The 22,048-nt window shown below is 42.1% G+C and overlaps 1 protein-coding gene across 1 annotated transcript in view; it reads left to right on the top strand.

Annotated features, from left to right (window-relative positions):
- The window catches only part of LOC309562226 (uncharacterized protein), a 154,623-nt gene that overhangs the window by 23,235 nt on the left and 109,340 nt on the right, over positions 1-22,048 (top strand). The window contains exons 4-6 of the mRNA XM_082266351.1: positions 1,536-1,678; positions 11,171-11,367; positions 18,123-18,478. Coding sequence (XP_082122477.1) covers positions 1,536-1,678; positions 11,171-11,367; positions 18,123-18,478 — 696 coding nt within the window. The remainder of the gene's footprint in view (positions 1-1,535; positions 1,679-11,170; positions 11,368-18,122; positions 18,479-22,048) is intronic.

Here is a 22,048-nt window from a genome sequence, read left to right as displayed (position 1 = left end):
TTTTGCCCGGGGGCCCTGAGGGTTCTCAGTCCGCCCCTGGCGGAGGCTACAACCAAGTAAGCCGGGGTTAAAAAAAACATGGTGGAGAAGAAGATCCACTTTAAAATGTGTTAAACTGAAAAGTTTTAGGCAGAGAAAAGCAACAATATCACCTGGAGTTTTATTGGGCTTTTCATAAAGGTTATGTTAATGTTTTTTTTTTTATTATTTCTTTATAACTTTTTTTAATTTTATTTTTTTGCATGACTTCTCTTTTTTGCATATTTTTAAATTTAGATTGAAATGTCAATATTGTGATAAAACATTTACATTTAAGTTTTACTTTCACAAATCAAACCTCAAAATGTTTAACTCTGTATTTTACATTTTTTATAAATCTTTTTTTTTTTTTTTTTTTATGTTATTGGCCACTGTAGACTATAGGAGGCTTCTCAGAGATTGCCTGTCCTATCAGTATTGGTAGTGTGGAAAACCCAATCTGTAATGTAATTCAATTCTAAAGCCTAGGACACAAGATGAGATTATCGGACGAATGATCTTCCGTTTTTTTTTTGCCTGCTAGTCTCCATATCAAAAATGTTACTAAAGTACGAAAATTCTCATAGAACAGAATAAAAATTTGGAAGCGTTTTAATTAGAGACAGACCGATTATCGGCAAGGCCGATATATCGGGGGCTGATATGCACTTTCCCCGATATATCGGTATCGGCCCCCGGAACTGGCCGATATTGCCGATATTTTCGCGATGTCATTCTGCCTTCTTAGGCCGCCTCCCTCACCTTGGACAGCCTTGTCTGGAGTCGGGAGTGTATCACAGCCATACACCCACCCACAGCAGCCTGGTGCCAGCCAGCCACCCACATCCATAGGCCCTGTACCAGCAATCCAGCCACAGGCACTGTACCAGCAAGCCAGCCAGCCACTCACAGACCCTGTACCAGCCAGCCACCCACAGGCCCTGTACCAGCCACCCACAGGCACTGTACCAGCCAGCCAGCCACCCACCACAGGGTGCCAGCAAGCCAGCCATTAAGCATTAAACAAAAATGAACATGTTTAGTACCAGATTTGTGTCAAAAATTGTCTTTATTTTTCAAAACCTTAAAAGTACAAAATATCAGCCCATATCGGCAGATACCGATAGGTTGTGACCAAAATATCGATATCGGTATCGGCCCTAAAAAAACCATATCGGTGTATCCCTAGTTGTAATGTATTTGTGTTGTATTTTTGGACGAAAACTGTACTGATTTAACAAAATTTGTACGATCTGGTATCGTACAGAAACATTTTTTTTCTTGTTTGTCCCTGTGGAAAATTTCAGACGAAAGTTGTGTACTAACTATCAGATTATGGTATGATCACATCGAAAGCAGTAATTTTTGTACGATATTCTGATCATGTGTATGTGGCCTAAAGTACCTAATGTTCTAATGAACAACATTACCTTGATAAAGCAAGGGTGTATACTTATTTAAACAGGAATGTGTTTTGATGAAACAATAAAACATTACATCTATGCTGTTGTTTAAAGGCATTGAAAACTTCAAAGGTCAGTACTTTCATAGCCGTGACTACAAAACCGCAGAACCTTTCAAAAACAAAAGGGTAATAGTGATTGGTATTGGAAACACTGCAGTTGACCTGGTGGTGGAACTCAGCGCTGTAGCTAAGCAGGTATGTATTCTGATTCTTCTTAGGATGAAGCAAATCTTTTTAAGGCTTAGTATTTAAGTATTTTTTTAGAAGGCACCTATATGTATCTTAGTCAAAATGTACAAAGTCAAAAAGTTCACTGCGTTTAAAATTATTCACTACAAAAAACAGTATCATGCAGAAAGAGTGCTTTAATGCTCTATTACCTCTATGAATTAACCCCTTCCTGCTGCTAACTCTGGCTCTTTAAGAGCTTCTAAATGCCGGGAGGTGGGAATTTGCATCATGTGACCACTGTGGTCACAGTGGTCACATGATCGGAAAGCTCCCTATTGCAAGTCCAGTTTAAATAATAATAAGCCCCGCACCACTATATGTGCTATAAAGCTGCCAACCCAAAGTATACAATCACTATATCAAGAATAATCAAGAATAATGTAAGGGTGGTGGTGAGGAGTGATATTATGCAAGGGATGAGTACGGAGTTAGAATCCGTGTGGGTAGAGCTCCATAGGGAAGGTGAAGAGGGGAAAGTAATTGTGGGGGTTTTTTATAGGCCACCCAACCAAAGGGAGGAGGTAGAGTTGGAATTTATGTCACTGTTGGATAGCGTGGCAAAGCTGGGGCCAGTCATCATATTAGGGGACTTCAACTATCCCGACATTAACTGGGAAGAGGGGACTGCATACTCACTAAAGGCCTGTATCTTTATGGAAACCTTACAGGACAACTACAGGTCTCAGTTGGTGTATTTTCCTACTAGAATGAATGCAGTGTTGGATCTATTAATTACTAATGACCCAGACCTAATCTCAGATGTAGTAGTCTGGGACAACCTGGGTTCTAGCGATCACAGGACGATCACATTTAGCATAAATCACAACATAGCAAGGCATGAGGGGAACATAAGAACCCTAAGCTTCAGAAGGGCAAACTTTCCCAAATTGTGCTCAATGATAGAGGAAATAAACTGGGACCCAACCCTAGGAACACTGACCACAGAGTTAAAATGGGAATGCTTTAGGAACATATTAAACAAATGCATCTCGCAGTGCATTCCAATGGGAAATAAATTTAAAAGCGCCATAGCCAAACCTGGCTGGCTTAGCCATAATGTAAATCAACTTATTAGAGGAAAAAAAATGGCCTTCAAGAAATATAAATTGGAGGGGACGTTATCAGCTTTCCAGCTATACAAGGAATTAAATAAGAAATGTAAATACGAAATCAAAATGGCTAAAATCAACTTCGAGAGACAAATAGCAGAGGATAGTAAAAAGAACCCTAAAAAATTATTTAAATATATCAACAGCAAAAAAACGAGGTCAGAACACGATGGGAGGATGGTTACAGAGGACACTGAAAAAGCAACTGTGCTTAATGCTTTTTTCTCCTCAGTTTTTACACAAGAAAAGGAGGGGTACACTGACCACGACTGTATGGTTAGCAGTACTTCACAGGACTTGCCGCTATGGCTAACAGAGGGTGAAATCAGGGAAAGGCTGGGTAAAATTAACACAAGTGAATCACCAGGCCCGGATGGCGTACATCTGAGAGTACTTAAAGAACTCAGTAAGGTTTTTTTGTAGACCGCTGTTCCTGATCTTTGCTGACAGTATTTTGACAGGAAATATACCAGGTGACTGGAGAAAAGATAACATGATACAGATATTCAAAAAAGGGCAGAGGCATATCCCAGGAAATTATAGGCCGGTCAGCCTGACGTCAAACATATGTAAACTTCCGGAGGGGATGATAATGGGCTATATCCAAGAGTTTGCTAAAGAAAACAACATCATCAGCAGTAATCAGCACAGGTTTACAAAGGGTCGTTCGTGTCAAACCAATCTGTTAACATTCTACGAGGAGGTGAGCTGTGAGCTAGACAGTGGGAGACCTGTGGATGGGGTGTACCTGGATTTTGCTAAGGCGTTTGATACAGTTTACCACAAACGCTTGATTTATAAATTAAGGGCGACAGGCATCGACTACAAGGTTTGCTCTTGGAACTGGAACTGGCGTGTCCAAAGGGTGGTAATAAACAATGCATACTTGGACTGGTCTGGGGTGGTAAGGCTCAGTTCTGGGACCATTTTGTTCAATTTATTCATAAATAGCATTGAGGATGGGGTCAGTAGCTCTATCTCAGTTTTTGCAGGTGACACACAATTGAGCAGGGCAATAACTTCACATCGTGAGGCAGAAATCTTACAGAATGACCTGAACAAAATAACAGAATGGGCAACTACATGGCAAATTAGGTTTAATGTGGATAAGTGCAAGGTATTTCACTTAGGGACCAATAACATAAAAGCAAAATACACGCTAGGGGGGGAACCTCTGGGGGGCATCAAAAATGGAGAAAGATCTGGGGGTCTTAGTAGAAGATAGACTTAGAAATAGCATGCAATGTCAAGCTGCAGCTGACAAATCCGGCAGAATATTGGCATGCATAAGGAAGGGGATGTATTCCAGAGATATAATCCTACCACTTTATAAAACTCTGGTCCGACCACATCTGGAGTATTCTGTCCAGTTCTGGTTGCCAGTCCTCAGAAGGGATGTTTTGGAGCTAGAGAGAGTACAGAGAAGGGCAACAAAACTTATTAGGAGATTAGAGGACCTTAATTACGAAGAGCGTTTAGAAGCGCTTGATTTATTCTCCCTGGAGAAGAGACGCCTGAGAGGAGACGTGATAGCGATTTACAAATACCTCAACGGTGATCTGAGCATAGAAAAAAAAAGATTCAGTCACAAGGAATGCATGAGGACACGAGGCCATACAATGCGTTTAGAGGAGAAGAGGTTTAACCTCAGGCTACGCAGGGGGTTCTTTACTATAAGGGCTACAAGACTGTGGAATTCTCTGCCACAAATGGTAGTAACTGCGGGGAGTATGGCTACTTTTAAAAGTCTCTTGGACGTACATCTCAAGGATCAAAACATTCAGGGGTATGGGAAATGAATACGTCCACACACACCTACACAGGTTGAACTGGATGGACTATTGTCTTTATTCAACCTCAACTACTATGTAACTATCATATAAAAACCCTCAATAGGGGGGCGCTATGTGTGTATAATACAATACAATATAACTTATAACTTATATATAGTGTCATAAATGCACATGCATATATCTAATCAAATATAAAGAATATATAAAAAGTCCATATAGTGATGCTGTCTTATCAGTTTTTCCAAAATACTTCTTAGTGCCTCAATATTCCTCCACCATTGGTAAAGTATATGTCCCTGAGTGAGAAAGCAAATGCTAAATAACTCACCAGACCACTTTGACCCCTTAACAGTAAAAGAAATTCAATATGCACATTTTTTTTCAATTAGCCAGGGTCCAGGAGCAGCTGGAGAACGGGATGTCTATATTAATCCTCTCATTCCCTCCACTATATCTCACTGGAACTAAGGGTTTGTATACAACATGTGTCAATTAGTCTAGGTGTTCCATTCAATACATTTCCACAAATGTCTCCTTTCTCAACACGTTTCACATATCCAGCTTCATCAGGAGAAAAGGGAGAGGAAAATTCAAACTTCATTACTGGGTTTTTAGGTATCCCTTACTTTCATTGTACAGCAAGTTTCTTCCAATGCAGAGGTAGGTCCAGCTCAACTCCTTAATGACAACAACATTGTGAAACTGCAGTGTAGCAAGACACATATAGTGCACTGCAGACTGTAGGACAAAGAAGATATACATTGGCTTATTGCACTCCCAAAACGCTCATTTAAACATGCATATATATTTAAAAAAGCCATCCACTTGCCGTTTTAAACAGATATGCCTTTTAAAAGCAGTGTTCATTTGATAAACCAATATACCGGTATATGTATATATATATATATATATATTTTTTTTTTTTTTTTTTTTTTTTTTTACCATTGGGGCTACAATTCTGAGTGTTCATAGGTTACATAGTCAATCTGTACTGTGATTTTGTCACACTGGAGTTTGGTTCCTGGTTAGTGTTATAGCCTGATTTCTAAATGCTTTTGGAGGACACAAATTGCTGAAAGCTGTTTTAAGTGCATGGATTCATTGTACTGTATATAAAGATGACTAACGTTTATGTATCCTGTTGCTTGTGTACATAAAAACAAATAGTCTCAGTGATTATAAGGTATCCATCTGTCTTTCTGAACAATGGGTCTAAAATTGTCCATATACATTAAAATCTGATTGTACAATCTCCCTAAAATTTACCAGCAAAAACAGAGTGAAGGTCAACTTAAAGAGTTTTTAATTAATATACAATCAGGTTCTAGTAATACATAGAATAGGAATACAGTATCTCACAAAAGTGAGTACACCCCTCACATTTTTGTAAATATTTTATTATATCTTTTCATGTGGCAACACTGAAGAAATTACACTTTGCTACATTGTAAAGTAGTGAGTGTACAGCTTGTATAACAGTGTAAATTTGCTGCCCCCTCAAAATAACTCAACACACAGCCATTAATGGCTAAACCGCTGACAACAAAAGTGAGTACACCCCTAAGTGAAAATGTCCAAATTGGGCCCAATTAGCTATTTTCCATCCCCGATGTTATGTGACTCGTTAGTGTTAGAAAGTCTCATGTGTGAATGGGGAGCAGGTGTGTTACATTTGGTGTTATCGCTCTCACTCTCTCATACTGGTCACTGGAAGTAAAAAATGTTTGCTCTACATAAAGATGGCATAGGCTACAAGAAGATTGCCAAGACCCTGAAACTGAGCTGCAGCATGGTGGCCAACACCATACAGCGGTTTAACAGAACAGGTTCCACTCAGAACAGGCCTTGCCATGATCAACCAAAGAAGTTGAGTGCACGTGCTCAGCCTCATATCCAGAGGTTGTCTTTGGGAAATAGACATATGAGTGCTGCCAGTATTGCTGCAGAGGTTGAAGGGGTGTGGGGTCAGCCTGTCAGTGCTCAGACCATAAGCTGCACACTGCACCAAATTGGTCTGCATGGCTGTCGTCCCAGAAGGAAGCCTCTTCTAAAGATGATGCACAAGAAAGCCTGCAAACAGTTTGCTGAAGACAAGCAGACTAAGGACATGGATTACTTGAGCCTTGTCCTGTAGTCTGATGACACCAAGATAAACCTATTTGGTTCAGATGGTGTCAGGCGTGTATGGCGGCAACCAGTTGAGAAGTACAAAGACAAGTGTGTCTTGCCTACAGTCAAGCATGGTGGTGGGAGTGTCATGGTCTGGGGTTGCATGAGTGCTGCTAGCACTGGGGAGCTACAGTTCATTGCGGGAACCATGAATGCCAACATGTACTGTGATATACTGAAGCAGAGCATGATCCAATCCCTTCAGACACTGGGCCGTAGGGCAGTATTCCAACATGATAACTACCCCAAACACACCTCCAAGACAACCACTGCCTTGCTTAAAAAGCTGACGCTAAAGGTGATGGACTGGCCAAGCATGTCCCCAGACCTAAACCCTATAGAGCATCTGTGGGACATCCTCAAACAGAAGGTGGAGGAACGCAAGGTCTCTAACATCCCCCAGCTCTATGATGTCGTCATGGAGGAGTGGAAGAGGACTCCAATGGTAACCTGTGAAGCTCTGGTGAACTCCATGCCCAAGAGGGTTAATTCAGTGCTGGAAAATAATGGTGGCCACACAAAATATTGACACTTTCGGACCAATTTGTACATTTTAACCTAGGGGTGTACTCACTTTTGTTGTCAGCGGTTTAGACATTAATGGCTGTGTGTTGAGTTATTTTGAGGGGACAGCAAATCTACACTGTTATACAAGCTGTACACTCACTACTTTACATTGTAGCAAAGTGTCATTTCTTCAGTGTTGTCACATTGAAAGATAAAATAAAATATATACAAAAATGTGAGGAATGTGCTTACTTTTGTGAGATGCTGACTTTTAATAATAAGACACTCCAGTTCAGGGACTCAACGCTGTCCTCACCTGGGCTGTTTTTTTTGCCAGTCTTTGGGTCCCCAGCGCTTCCATGTTAATTGTGGGAAGCCAGCTGTGACTCCTTGCGGCTTCACAGCCGACTCCCCAGAGCAGCTGTGCAAGCCACTCTGCACTGTGTGAATGGTCCCACAGCCTCTTGGAACCTGTGATTAGTGATGGGCCGAAGACCCGGTTTGCACCAGAACATCTCAATCAGGGGAAAGGTTCTAGCGAACATGTGAACTCTATTAAAGTCTATGGGACATGAACATGAAAAAGTTGTCATAAAAAGTGTATGGGGACCTGGGTACTGCCCTGGAGGACGTGTTCCAATCAAAAAATGTTTTTTTAAAACGATTGTTTTTACAGGAACAGTGATTTTATTAAAGTCTAAAGTGAAACATTAAAAATGAAAAATTCCTTTAAATATTGTGCCTGGGGGTCCCCTTCATGTGTCAAAAACTGTCTTATGTGTTTATTTTTTTTGTACACTTTTTTGGTGAATGGGTAGGGGTACGATGTAGCCGATACCCATTCACATAGGGGGGCTGGGATCTGGGGGCCCCCTTGTTAAAGGGGCTTCCAGATTCCGATAAGCCCCCCACCCACAGCCCCCCACAACCACAGCCCAGGGTTGCTGGGACGAGGCCCTTTTCCCATCAACATGGGAACAAGGTGCTTTCGAGGGCAGCCCAAAGCACCCTCCCCATGTTGAGGGCAAGCATCCTGGTATGGTTCAGGAGGCAGGGCCATTTGCACTTTCACCCCCTTCCTGCCCAGGCCAATTTTCAGCTTTCAGGGCTCATTGGCATCTACGGGAAATATTGGTCAGCTTGGCATGGCACTGCTTCCTGTCTTTAACATTGGTGTCTTTGGGAAATATTGGATAGCTTGACATGGTACTGCTCCCTGTCTTTAACATTGGCATCTATGGGAAATCTTGGTCAGCTTGGCATAGCACTGCTCACAAACTATAAGTGACAGGGATTCAAAACTTGGGGGACCCAGGACTACAACATATCCATACATTTTAAAAGTGAAGTATGCCTGTACACTACACTGACTGCACTAAACTAACTCAAATCACTATCCACTAACTACCTGCCTAATCTCTATTATAACACACTATACACAGCTGCCATATAAGCAGCAGCCTTATGTAGTGTGGGGCATGGACTTAGCCTCTGAGCCATGATTGGCTAAAGGCACCCTGCCTTTGGCCAATCATGTTTCTGAGAGGACATTGTGCTGTGATTGGCCAAAGCATACAGGTCAGTTGCATGTTTGGCCAATCATCAACATTCAATGCACTGCAACAGCTGAGCGCCCCATTAGTTCATGTGTTCAGCGAACACACAAACAGCTCATGTTCGAGTTGAACTTAAGTTCGACTCGAACATAAAGCCCATCCCTACCTGTGATGTGTCCCCAAGGGGTTGTGGGGAGGGAGGCAGATGAACTTCCTCTAAAATCACCGAATTAATTCCACCAGACGTGGAGAGCAGTGCCTGCCAAAACTAGGTGCTTTAATTAAAAGGTACTATTGAATGTATTTCTGCTGTTGTATTAATTAGAGTTGATACTGCTATGCTAGGTATATATACCAGGCTGCCCAGGTGGGAAAGGGTTAACACAGACTCTGCTGTTTCCCAGGCCTCTCTGGGCTCTGCCCTCCACCCTGTGCTGCTAATAAATAGGGAGAAGGCTTTGCTCGGGGGGCTGGGAGCCGTGGCAGCTTGGAAGAAAGAGCAAGAGGCAGATCATGAAGTTGTAGCCACTAGCAACCTGCAAAGAACCCTCTGGGGGATTTCACCTGGACCAGGACCTGGGGATGGTATGCATTAGGCAGCATGTGAGTTAGTTAGGAAGAGACTGTTGATGCACTAATGAACTGTCATGTTTAGAGTGGGTGGTAAAGGTTGTTATCTGTTCAGTGCCTGGCCCTAAGTTATTGCAAATGGGTTCATGGTGGTACATAGCGTATAGCAAAGAACAGGGCCTGTTTTAAGCACACGGGGTGAAGAGGAGTACATGCAATTGCTAAGGGTAATAAGCACAAGAGAATGATTTAACAGCCAGACAGTGGAAGTACAGTACCAGCAAGGGTGATGTGTTCTTTGCCCAGCGAGGGGAGCGGTTCGCTATTTCGCTCCGTAATGGTCAGTGCCCAGTTGACTGGGACCGAATCCGCATGGTGGAGACCTTAGGGACCTAGCTTAAGATATGAAAGGAGTTAATCAAGTCAAAATCATGCGCACACAAGGGTTCACTCGGGCTCGTGGCAGGACCCATATGCTATCACTGGGAGTCAGGTGATAGGGAGGCTGGACTCGTGGAATTGGACACAGCTCTCATAACCCTTCAAGATGGCACATTCTGTAAAAGTGTACATATCATGGGAAAGTGTGGCTCATTCAGCAAAGCCTCAAGTTGCGATACAACGGCATCAGGTGTATGACTCACTTCTAATCAGGGGTGCTGTCTTAATGCTGAATTAGTATGAACGTGGCCTCACTTTGTCCTGGGTGTACATCAAAGGGAGAGAGGCCTTGTGTGAAGGGAGAGCTAGCCCCACCCACACGCTCCCCCCCCCCCAAAAAAAAAAGAAAAATTGCCATTACTTGCAGAGGAGGAAGCACAGCAGATCTTCACTTTTAGAGTTCATGTCCACTTTAAGGTGGGTGTTTGACAGTCAATTTGTAAGAAATTGTGTTAGGTTAGTCAGGTGAGTTTCCAACTCTCCATAGGCCACTTCGTTGCTTACATCTAAGCTATCCAAAGCTACATTACAAGAATTTGTAATTTGCATTCAAGTTTCCCTCTATAAATAATATATCTTCTGCTGATTTAAGTAGTGGTGTTACTTTCACGGTTGACTTAAAGGAAAACTCCACTTTTGTGGGGAAAATAAAATCAGCAAATAAAGAAAAAACAATGTAGAGTATACAATTGCGGCACAAATCATATTTTGATTAAATGTTATTAAAAATGACCTTTCCTTTTCAATCTGCTGTTGTAATTTTCTGAAAATGCAATGCAATATGGCTACCTGGAGCTGTTCTGTACACAGAATGTGTACTGACCACACCCCAGAAACATAATTTCCTGCTTGTGTGATTGGCTCCCTGATTTTCCCAGAAGTCTGCCTAAGATACAAGTCAGATTTCTAGCATCCCCTGCAAAATAAATGTCATTTTTGGTGAGATACTTCCAATTCTAAAGGGATGCAGGCCCAGCAGAGTTCCTCATTAGAGCCCTGCAGCTGCCACAGCTGATAGATAATTATGAAACCCCTCCCATTTGACCCACTCAGCACAGAGGAACAAACCATGATTTCTTCAGAATAACAAAACGTAGAAATCTGCAACAAAGTTTGTTAAAATCCCTGCAATGTACATAGATCACAAAGAGGAAAATTTTTTTTCTCAACAAAAGTGGAGTTACGCTTTAATATATAGATATTTTCTGATACATGTGTCAGAGATTCCAACCCCATTCCTTCTGTGACTAAATGTTTTGAAAGTTTAATCAAATTTTATTAAGATTTGAGCAAGACCTCCACTGTTTTTAGGTATTCCTTAGCACCAGAAGAGGGGCATGGTTGCTGAATCGTGTTTGTGACAATGGCTTTCCATTGGACATCGTTCTGTTCACTCGCTTCTATGCCATTTTGCAAAATGCTTTTCCAAGGCTGATCAATAAATACATGGAGAACAAAGTCAATTCCAGAGTTGACCATGACAACTTTGGTCTAAAACCTAAACACAGGTAATAAGGTCTTCTTTTCTTTCTTCAGAACATATACCAGTATATTAGCACATAATCAGGTCCTAGAAAGATTTTTTTTTTTAAATGAGCCTTCAGGCTAAACAAAAAAGATGTAACAGATTCTTCCATTTATGCTATATAGCACAGATGGACACATTCTCCTGCTGGGCCAGGGGCGTAACTACAGGGGTTGCAGGGGTTGCAATCGCTACCGGGCCCCATGCTCCAGGGGGCCCGGTAGCAAACCAGTGGGTGAACTTCTAGGATCTCAAAGGTCACACTTGCGACCGGGCCCTGGCATTTCACCACTGTGGGGAGGCCCCAAGATTGCAGGAAGGGGGCCCACTGCAGAACTTGTGAAAGGATCCTGATGCGGGACCATAATAAAAGGCCATGCAATGAGATTAAAGAGCCCCAGGATTAGTGGGAAGAGCCCCGGGCTTGAAGGGAAGGGCCCCGGCCAGGGGTCTGGGGGGCCCTTCATGGTTTCTTGCATCGGGGCCCTGAAGGTTCTAGTTACGCCTCTGTGCTGGGCTATTGCATTTTGACAGTCAGTGGCAGCATGTCTCAGAATACCCAAGCAGCGGTTGCAAATCTCTTGTTTGGCTGGCAATCAAAGACTGTTTAACTGGAGGGGGCTGATGGGGCCACCCACAAAGTGAATTTTGGCCGGTTCTTCAGGAACCGGACAAAAATCACACATAGGTCACGTTCTCCTTAACCTCCCTGGCGGTATGATTGTTTCCGATTTTAGGTGCTGAAAGCGGTACAATTATTTTGCATGTAATTCTTAAGGACGAGCAGCCCAAACCAACTATTTACATATGATTTTTTTTTTTTTTACTGTGCGTTCTTCTTTATAACATCTCGGGTATGATAAAGTTTGAAACACAAAATCATAAATTATAATATAATAAATAACTATAAATAAGATAAAGCATATATATATATATATATATATATATATATATATATATATATATATATATGTGTGTGTGTGTGTATACATATATGTGTATATATATATATATATATATATATTGTGACAGGAAGTCAGGTAAATCTGGGAATGTAGTCACTGAGAGGAGACACATTCCCACCTGCTTTGAAAGTTCACTGATACTATAGGGTGTTGGCTGCAGAGAGAGCCAGCAGGAAGTTGAAAACCATTCAGCTGTTCAGAATGAGGAGATCAAGGACTCTATAATTTGTCCAGAGAAAATCTATTGAGTGCTGCCTCCTGTCGCTGTGTGAGCTGGGAAGAGGAGGACAGACATACGTGTACCTCCCCGACGCCGTGTGGGCATGGGAGAAGGACTGCTGCCGCCTGTCGCCGTGTGGGCTGGGAGAGGGGGACAGTCGGATGTGTGCCTCCCGACATGCTGGTGAGCATGGGAGAAGACCCCCTAAAGCGATGTGAAGCTAAGGAGGGTAACCACGAGTGAAGACGTCTCAAAGGTGAGAAGACAAAGTGTTCCATGTGAAGAGTGTGAAGAGAAGTGTTCCATGTGAAGAGTGTGAAGAGTAAAGGGACCTGTTAAATGAACTGTGTTCAATGTGAAGAATCTGAAGAGTAAAGGATCCTGTTATAAATGAACATGTGCTGTGTGAAAGAAAACAAAGGGACATGTTCAATGGACAATGTTTGTGCTGTGTGAAAAGCAAACAAATGGACATTTGAGTGTCTGCTGTAGGATCAGCAGTGTCGGCCCAACAGTAGGTTGGAAAGACTTCTTAGGTAGGTTCCAGCTGTGAGAAGGTAGCCGCCCACAGAGGCAAGGATTTATTTTGTCTTTTATTTTATTTTGGCTGTTTTGATGCTTGCAATTGTGTTAAGTAAATTGCATGAATAAATCAGTCTTGTTTTCAACCTCTAATCGGCTATCTCTCTGTGAAAACGCACCCCCAAAGGGGTCACCCATACGCCTACCACCGAGCTAATCCCTTACATATGGTGGAGGTATGCAGTGGGCATAAGCAGAAATCCCTGCAAGGAAGTGCAAATGTTTGATGAACTTTATCTGGTGCATGAGATTGCACAATCTATGTGTGCAGGAGAGAAGATCCTGACACAAAAAAAAAAAAAAAAAAAAAAAAAAAAAAAAAAGTGTTTTAAAGAGACAGCGGTCTCAAAATTAGTTGATGAACTTTGTTGTGTCTGGTGCAAGTGACTGCACAAACTGTGTGCGCAGGAAAAGAGATCCTGCAAGAGAGAGAAAAAAACTACTATGTGTTAAAGAGACAGTGGTCTGAAAAAATTTTTGCCGGACTGTGAAAAAATTTGTTTGTGCAGTTATTGAAGATGGGGCGTTCAAAACGCCTGAAAAATGCAAAGATAGATGAAATGAGAGACCGGATTCTATGGATGGAGGGGATGCTACCGTCTGAACCAGCCCCATCCATGCTTAAAGAGAGTCTACTAAAGAGGAAGGGTGTTGTCCCTAGCAACACTGATGAAACTGCTATGGAGATGCAGTGTGCTCAGATGAAAAGTAAACTCAAAATGGGGGAGATGCTGAAACAGCGGAGCTTTGCAGCTCAACAAAAGGCTCATCAAGAGAGCATGGCAGGCTGGAAACAGAGACGCCAGCAGCCAATGGAGGCCATCGGTTTGGAGGAAACCGAGTATGTGTGCAGGGCTGAGTTGGATGCCTTGCAACGGAAAATGGAAGAAAAGGAACAAGCCTTGGAATTGCTTAAAATGGAGCATAGAAACTTGCAGGAAATGAATGAACTACTCAAGTCTCATGTGTTACAGTGGGAAGAATCCACTGCTCTTCTTTTGGTCGAGTTGCAAAAACGCAGAGAGACTATAATGGAGAAAGATACCATCCTCATGGAAAAGGAAAGTGAAATTCAGACTTTGCAGAAGCAAAGTATGGCTGATATGTTGGAGTTGCGTAATCAGCTGGAAAAAAGTCTTCAGTCTTTGGGAGCTACAAAAATAGACCTGCAGGAGTCGCAGGAACAGAATGTCGCTCTGAAAACGACATTGTCTCTCAGCGACAACGAGAAAAGTGAAAGAGAGGCTAAATTACTGAGTACTGTGTATGAGCTCACTACTTTGAGCAATGTGGTAAATGAATGGCGTGCGGACTGTGAAAGTTGGAAAGGGGAAGCCCAACGTGTCCAGCAGCAGTTAAAGGAGAAAGAAGCCTGTGTGGCAGAATTACATTCTTATTCCCAGATGCTAGCCAATGAGGTGAAGGCTCTTATGCAGGGAAAAGGAGATTGTGAACATAAGAGGGAAAAAGTAGAGGCACAGCTTCTGGAATCGCAAGTCAAGGTGTCAGAAGGTGACCGATTGTGTGCTAAACTGTCAGAGAAGGCAAACCGACTGCAGGTTGAGTTGGACAATGTTACAAATCAGCTTTCTCAAGCAGACAGCAAATCTAGAGAAATTGCGGAAGATTTTTCTATCTTGGAATCGCAGCTGCAAGACACGCAGGAACTCTTACAGGAAGAGAGGTGTAAAAGGCTGAGTTTTAGCACAAAGCTCAAACAAATGGAAGATGAGAAAAATGGCTTCCTGGAACAATTAAAAGAGGAGGCGGAAGCAAAGAAAAACCTATCAGAGCAAGTCGCAACATTGCAAGCTCAGATAGCGGATATGAAAAAACGCATGGAAGAAAGCGTTGGTTCATTAGAGTGTGTTGAAGATGTGAAAAAGAAGTTTGATCAGATGCTGGGTGAGGAGAAAACTGTGTCTGCAAAATATGCAGAAGAACGCGACCGTGCAAAAACGGAGGCGCGTGATAACGAGAGCAAAGCCCTGTTCTTGGCTCGCTCTTTGGAGGAAGCTCTAGAGTGTAATGTTAAACTAGAAAGAGTTAACAAACAGCTGTGTACAGAGATGGAAGATTTGGTCAGCTCCAAGGATGATGTTGTGAAAAGAGTTCAGGAGCTAGAAAAGTCTAAGCGAGCCTTAGAACAGCAAGTAGAAGAGATGAAGATTCCGTTGCAGGAACTGGAAGAGGAATTCCAGGCAACAGAGGATCTGTCCCAAAGAGGGGATAGTGTGCCTGATGCAGTTTTTAAAAGGATCAGTGTTTTGGGGTCTGTCCTGAGTGAGCCTCAGAAATGTGATGACACGTGGCTTGAATCACCCCTTTGGAATAAACCGTTCCTTCAAAAACTTCAAGCATTGGAAAATGTATCATTAGAGCTTCAGCAAACAAAGGAGCTGAGTAAGAAATGTGATGATTTCTCAGTTCAGGCTGAAAACCTAGTGGAGAAAACTAAGGCTGTTGGTGAAAACGTGAAGCAAATGAATAAGTGCCTTTCAGGGAGTGTTTCCAAAATGGAACTGGTGAAAGACGGGTGGCAGAAGTTTGATCGTGATCTTGAGATGCATTCCATGTGGAATTCAGATAGAGAAAAAGAACTAGGTGACCTTGAGCGGTCAAATAGTTCAGCAGAAAGTGCATTGAAGAAACCTGTAAAAGAATGTGTTGCAGTTCCATGCTTCTTCACTGATGCAGAGAGGAGGTCTATAATGGATACCACCCAGATCGCTGGGTTCAACTGTGTTGTTGCCTTTAACCCCTATGTTGGTGTAAGGAAAGTTGATGATGTTCTGGTTGACTACTTCTGTGAAGAGTTTGGCAAGAAATATAAACTGAATATCAAATCAAATAGTAGGCCTTTACTGCGACTCGCTCAGGAGGGCGAAAAGTTTAAGAAGTTGATGAGTGCAAATGCTTCCGATCTGCCTATGAATATGAAATGTTTGGTGAATGATATTGATATCTCTGGGAAAAGGAACAGGGGTCACTTTGAAGAAATGTGTGACAGCCTGTTGTCTCAATTGGAAAATCCTCTGCACAGCATCTTAGAGCAAGCAAAGCTCAAGAAGGAAGATCATTCCCTTTTACAACAAAAAGTCAATGATTGTGTACAGATGTATGGAGAGGCAACTCAAGTCACAGAGGGATGTCAAGAGTCCCTACTTGGAACAAAGCTTAGTGAAGCAAAGGTTCTCAAAGTTTTGTGGAAAACATTTATGGATTGCAGAGAGAGGCGTCTTAAGAATGTTGAAGACATTAAGACTAGCCCAATTGAGTTGCCTATGGATCACGGTCCTCCATGGTGGATTGGACAGACGGTTATGAGGGACAAGCTGTCTGACATTTATGAGAAAGCTGTCAATGAAGATGACAGAAACGAGAAGGAGCAAAATGATGCCAAAAATGCAGTTGAAGAATGTGTATATGAGATGAGAGACAAACTGTGTGGCATTTATGAGAAATCTGTCAATGAAGATGACAAAACAGTTTCATCCGGAAGCTTCAGGATAATAGGAGGCTTATCAGTGAGTCAGCAGTGCCTGACACATGCGTGCCTGGAAATATGTGTCCCAACCCTAGGGTTGAAACAAGAGGGGGGGGTATGTGACAGGAAGTCAGGTAAATCTGGGAATGTAGTCACTGAGAGGAGACACATTCCCACCTGCTTTGAAAGTTCACTGATACTATAGGGTGTTGGCTGCAGAGAGAGCCAGCAGGAAGTTGAAAACCATTCAGCTGTTCAGAATGAGGAGATCAAGGACTCTATAATTTGTCCAGAGAAAATCTATTGAGTGCTGCCTCCTGTCGCTGTGTGAGCTGGGAAGAGGAGGACAGACATACGTGTACCTCCCCGACGCCGTGTGGGCATGGGAGAAGGACTGCTGCCGCCTGTCGCCGTGTGGGCTGGGAGAGGGGGACAGTCGGATGTGTGCCTCCCGACATGCTGGTGAGCATGGGAGAAGACCCCCTAAAGCGATGTGAAGCTAAGGAGGGTAACCACGAGTGAAGACGTCTCAAAGGTGAGAAGACAAAGTGTTCCATGTGAAGAGTGTGAAGAGAAGTGTTCCATGTGAAGAGTGTGAAGAGTAAAGGGACCTGTTAAATGAACTGTGTTCAATGTGAAGAATCTGAAGAGTAAAGGATCCTGTTATAAATGAACATGTGCTGTGTGAAAGAAAACAAAGGGACATGTTCAATGGACAATGTTTGTGCTGTGTGAAAAGCAAACAAATGGACATTTGAGTGTCTGCTGTAGGATCAGCAGTGTCGGCCCAACAGTAGGTTGGAAAGACTTCTTAGGTAGGTTCCAGCTGTGAGAAGGTAGCCGCCCACAGAGGCAAGGATTTATTTTGTCTTTTATTTTATTTTGGCTGTTTTGATGCTTGCAATTGTGTTAAGTAAATTGCATGAATAAATCAGTCTTGTTTTCAACCTCTAATCGGCTATCTCTCTGTGAAAACGCACCCCCAAAGGGGTCACCCATACGCCTACCACCGAGCTAATCCCTTACAATATATATATATATAAAGTACAGTAAAAGTGCAGGAAAGGGCACTGGGGGGCAAACTAATGTTAAATTATTTTATTTTGTAATGTAATCCAATAGGATTACAATATATCAGTGTGTTTGTGTGTTTTACTTTTCAAATTTGACGCCGGTTCCACCCCCCCTGCGAGCGTCACGCAGGAGACGGAAGCCGGGGCTCACAGCATCGCGCGGAAGATCCGGCCTCCGTATGCTGCAGGGACACATCGCGGGATCCCAGGAACAAGGTAAGTACCCTCTACCAGGATCCAGCGATGCTCCCTGGCGGTACCCCGAGTGTGGCTCGGGGTTACTGCTAATGGCACTGATATTTCACCCCGAGCCACACTCGGGAATATCGCTAAGGAGGTTAAACAGTATCACAAAAGTTTCATGCAAAAGCTACCATTTTTAATTTAATTTGTATCTGTTTGAATATACAGATTTTTTGGTCAGCATCCAACAATTAGTGATGATTTACCTAATCGCATTATCTCCGGAAAAGTGCTGATGAAAACTAATGTGAAATGTTTCACTGAGACAGATGCCTTTTTTGAAGATGGGACCGTAGAAAAAGACATCGATGTGGTCATTTTTGCCACGGGATATAATTTTTCATTCCCTTTTATTGATGAATCTGTTATAAAGGTTGAAAATAACGAAGTGCCTCTGTATAAAATGATTTTTCCTCCACATCTGGAAAAGCCAACAATGGGTTTCATTGGTTACATCCAACCAATTGGTGCTATAATGCCAGTCTCTGAGATTCAGGCTCGCTGGGCAACAAGAGTCTTCCAAGGTAAATAGTAATGTATTTATTCATCTATTCAATATTATTATTTCAGGTACTTATACAGCGCTGTCAATTTACGTAGCGCTTTACATATACATTGTACATTCACATCAGTCCCTGCCCTCAAGGACCTTACATCTAAGGTCCCTAACTCACATACATACACAGTAGGCCAATTTTATACAGGATCCAATCAACCTACCAGCATGTCTTTGGAGTGTGGGAGGAAACCAGAGTACCCAGAGGAAACCCACACAGGCACAGGGAGAACATGCAAATTCCAGGCAGGTAGTGTCGTGGTAGGGATTCGAACCAGCGACCCTCTTGCTGCTAGGTGAAAGTGCTAACCACTACACCACCCAATACTTTTTAATTATTCTGATATGAATAAGCTGAACTCCAAGCAGATCATAAAATGAAAAGAAGGCAGCTTTGTATCTATTAATACATCAAGTATTTTTAAAAATACAAGTTGTGTAAATAAGAACAAAAAAAAGTGCAGCGCTAAAATAACAACAAACTAAACCCGAAGGAGTTTTACCAAATCCACCCACTAGACAAGCAAATCAAGTGCAAACATGTAGTAAGATGGTATTAGCCACTAAGAGCCGGTTCACACTGCCGCGACCACTAAAGTCGCCTCATAAGGGGCGACTTCAGTGCGACTTAGCGTGACTTCGGCGCGACTTCAGCGCGACTTACGCGAAACGACTTTGTAGGACTTTGTATTTGGCCAATCAGAATATGATGTGTTGTGACCTAATTTCCCTTTCCTTTTTTTTTGCTGGCATTTATCGGGCATTTTTTAGGCGTCTTTGGATGCAGGCATGTCTTTAGTGTCTTGGGGGTCTAAAAAGTGTACCTGTGAAGTTTCAGCTCTGTAGCATGTCAAGAAACCCCAAAAAATTTGCATTTTTCTTATAATTTTTATTAGAACAATAATACGGCTTCTCTCCACCTGGCATTTTTTCTTGCAGGCATTTATCGGGCATTTTTTGAGGCAGGCATGACTTTTTTTGGATTTAGTGTCTGGGGGGTCTAAAAAGTATACCTGTGAAGTTTCAGCTCTGTAGCATGTCCAGAACCCAAAAAAATTTGCATTTTTCTTATAATTATTAATACAGCAGTGTGGCGGCTTTTTAACACCTTGCCTTTTTTATTGCAGGCATTTATCGGGCATTTTTGGAGGCAGGCATGACTTTTTTTGGATTTAGTGTCTGGGGGGTCTAAAACGTGTACCTGTGAAGTTTCATCTCTGTAGCATGTCCAGAACCCCAAAAAAATGTACATTTTTCTTATAATTTTTATTAGAACATGAATACGGCTTCTCTGCACCCGGCGTTTTTTCTTGCAGGCATTTATTGGGCATTTTTGAAGGAAGGCATGACTTTTTTTGGATTTAGTGTCTGGGGGGTCTAAAAAGTGTCCATGTGAAGTTTCAGCTCTGTAGCATGTCCAGAACCAGAAAAAAAAGCATTTTCTTATAATTATTAATACAGCAGTGTGGGTTCAGTGGGTTCAGTGTGGGTTCTGGACATGCTACAGAGCTGAAACTTCACAGGGACACTTTTTGGACCCCCCAGACACTAAATCCAAAAAAAGTCATGCCTGCTTCAAAAAATGCCCGATAAATGCCTGCAAAAAAATGCTGGGTGCAGAGAAGCCGTATTCATGTTCTAATAAAAATTATAAGAAAAATGTGAATTTTTTGGGGGTTCTGGACATGCAACAGAGATGAAACTTCACAGGTACACTTTTTAGACCCCCAGACACTAAATCCAAAAAAAGTCATTACTGCCTCAAAAAATGCCCAATAAATGCCTGCAAGAAAAAAATCCAGGTGGAGAGAAGCCGTATTAATGTTCTAATAACAATTATAAGAAAAATGCAATTTTTTGGGGGGTTCTGGACATGCTACAGAGCTGAAACTTCACAGGTACACTTTTTAGACCCCCTAGACACTAAATCCAAAAAAAAGTCATGCCTGCCTCCAAAAATGCCCGATAAATGCCTGCAAGAAAAAACGCCGGGTGCAGAGAAGCCGTATTCATGTTTTAATAAAAATTATAAGAAAAATGCTCTTTTTTTCTTGTTCAATACCATTTTTATGGAAAGTCGGATTCACAAATCGGATCACAAGTTGCTTCAATTAAGATAAGGAGGCGACTCCAATTGAAGTATATGGGACAAGTCGGATCACAGGTCGCCTCAAAGTAGTACAGGACCCTTTTCTGAAGTCGGAGCGACTTCAGTAGTGCCAATTAAGACGGCACTGATTGATTAACATTGCTTTTGTTATGTCAAGCGACCTGGGGCGACACAAGTCGCCTCATAAGTCGCCCTAGTGTGAATGGGCTCTAACTCGCCCTAGTGTGAATGGGCTCTAAACGTAATTATGACAAAACTAAATGTCAATATAAAACAGTGCAAAAAAATAAATAAAATGCAGCAAAAAGTTCTATATATACACAACAACAAAAAATTATAAGCACAGTCCACCCAAATAAAAGTGTTCATATAAGTGTTATGACAATTACATTAGTAGAAACACAGAAATTTTCCCATGAAGACCAATGTATAGATGAGTGATCCTCCAAAAGAGCAGCAGATGTAGATCACAGAAAGCCTTTGGATCCAAGATAGTAAATACAGCACACTGCCTATGTAAGGCAGGCAGAGACTTACCATAATTGAATGACCCCCATAGTAGAGTGGCCAAACAGCGCTGAATTCAATCCTCCCAGATTCATCACACCACCTTGTTGATCATCCAAGCTTACAGGCACATATAACACTGTCTTCAGTCTCTCACTCCAAGAGATAGCGCTCATTTGTCTGGTCATGATCAATGTATGAACATCATACTAGAGTATAGAAAAGAGTCTTTTCGTAGTAAACATCAGTTACATAGTTAGGAAGGTTAAAAAAAAGACATCAGTCAGTCTAGTCCAACCAATAAAAGAAAAAAAAAAAAGATCATGCAATCCCATATACACAAATCTATACCCACAGTTGATCCAGAGGAAGGCAAAAAAACCCCAACAAAGCATGATCAGATTTGCTCCAGCAGGGGAAAAAATGACTTCCCGATCCCCCGAGAGGCAATTGGATATTTACTGGATCAATTTACCTATAAATATTTGTATCCAGTTATAATATTTACACTTAGGAAAGAATCCAGGGCATTTTTACAGCAATCTACTCAGAACCAGCTAGGGAGTCTATTCCACATTTTTACAGCTCTTCCTGTGAAGAAACCTTTCCATATTTGGAGACTACATTTCTTTTCCACTAGACATAAAGAGTGCCCCCTTGTCCTCTGTGATGGCCTTAAAGTGAATAACTCAACACCAAGTTCATTATATGGACCCCTTATGTATTTATACACGTTGATCATATCCATATCCTCCTTTATTCTCCTCTTCTCAAGAGAGAATAAATTCAGTTCCTCTAATCTTTCCTCATAACTGAGCTCCTCAGTGCCTCTTATCAGTTTGGTTGCCCTTCTGTGCATTTTCTCCAGTTCCTGTCCATGTTGTCTGTTCCTTAACATATTTTTTTCCATCTATGTGGTCT

Source organism: Pelophylax lessonae, assembly GCF_965119305.1.
Source record: "Pelophylax lessonae genome assembly, chromosome: 8".
Lineage (NCBI taxonomy): Eukaryota > Metazoa > Chordata > Amphibia > Anura > Ranidae > Pelophylax > Pelophylax lessonae.
The sequence above is the reverse complement of the archived record's forward strand: the minus strand, read 5'-3'. Positions and strand labels throughout refer to the sequence as shown.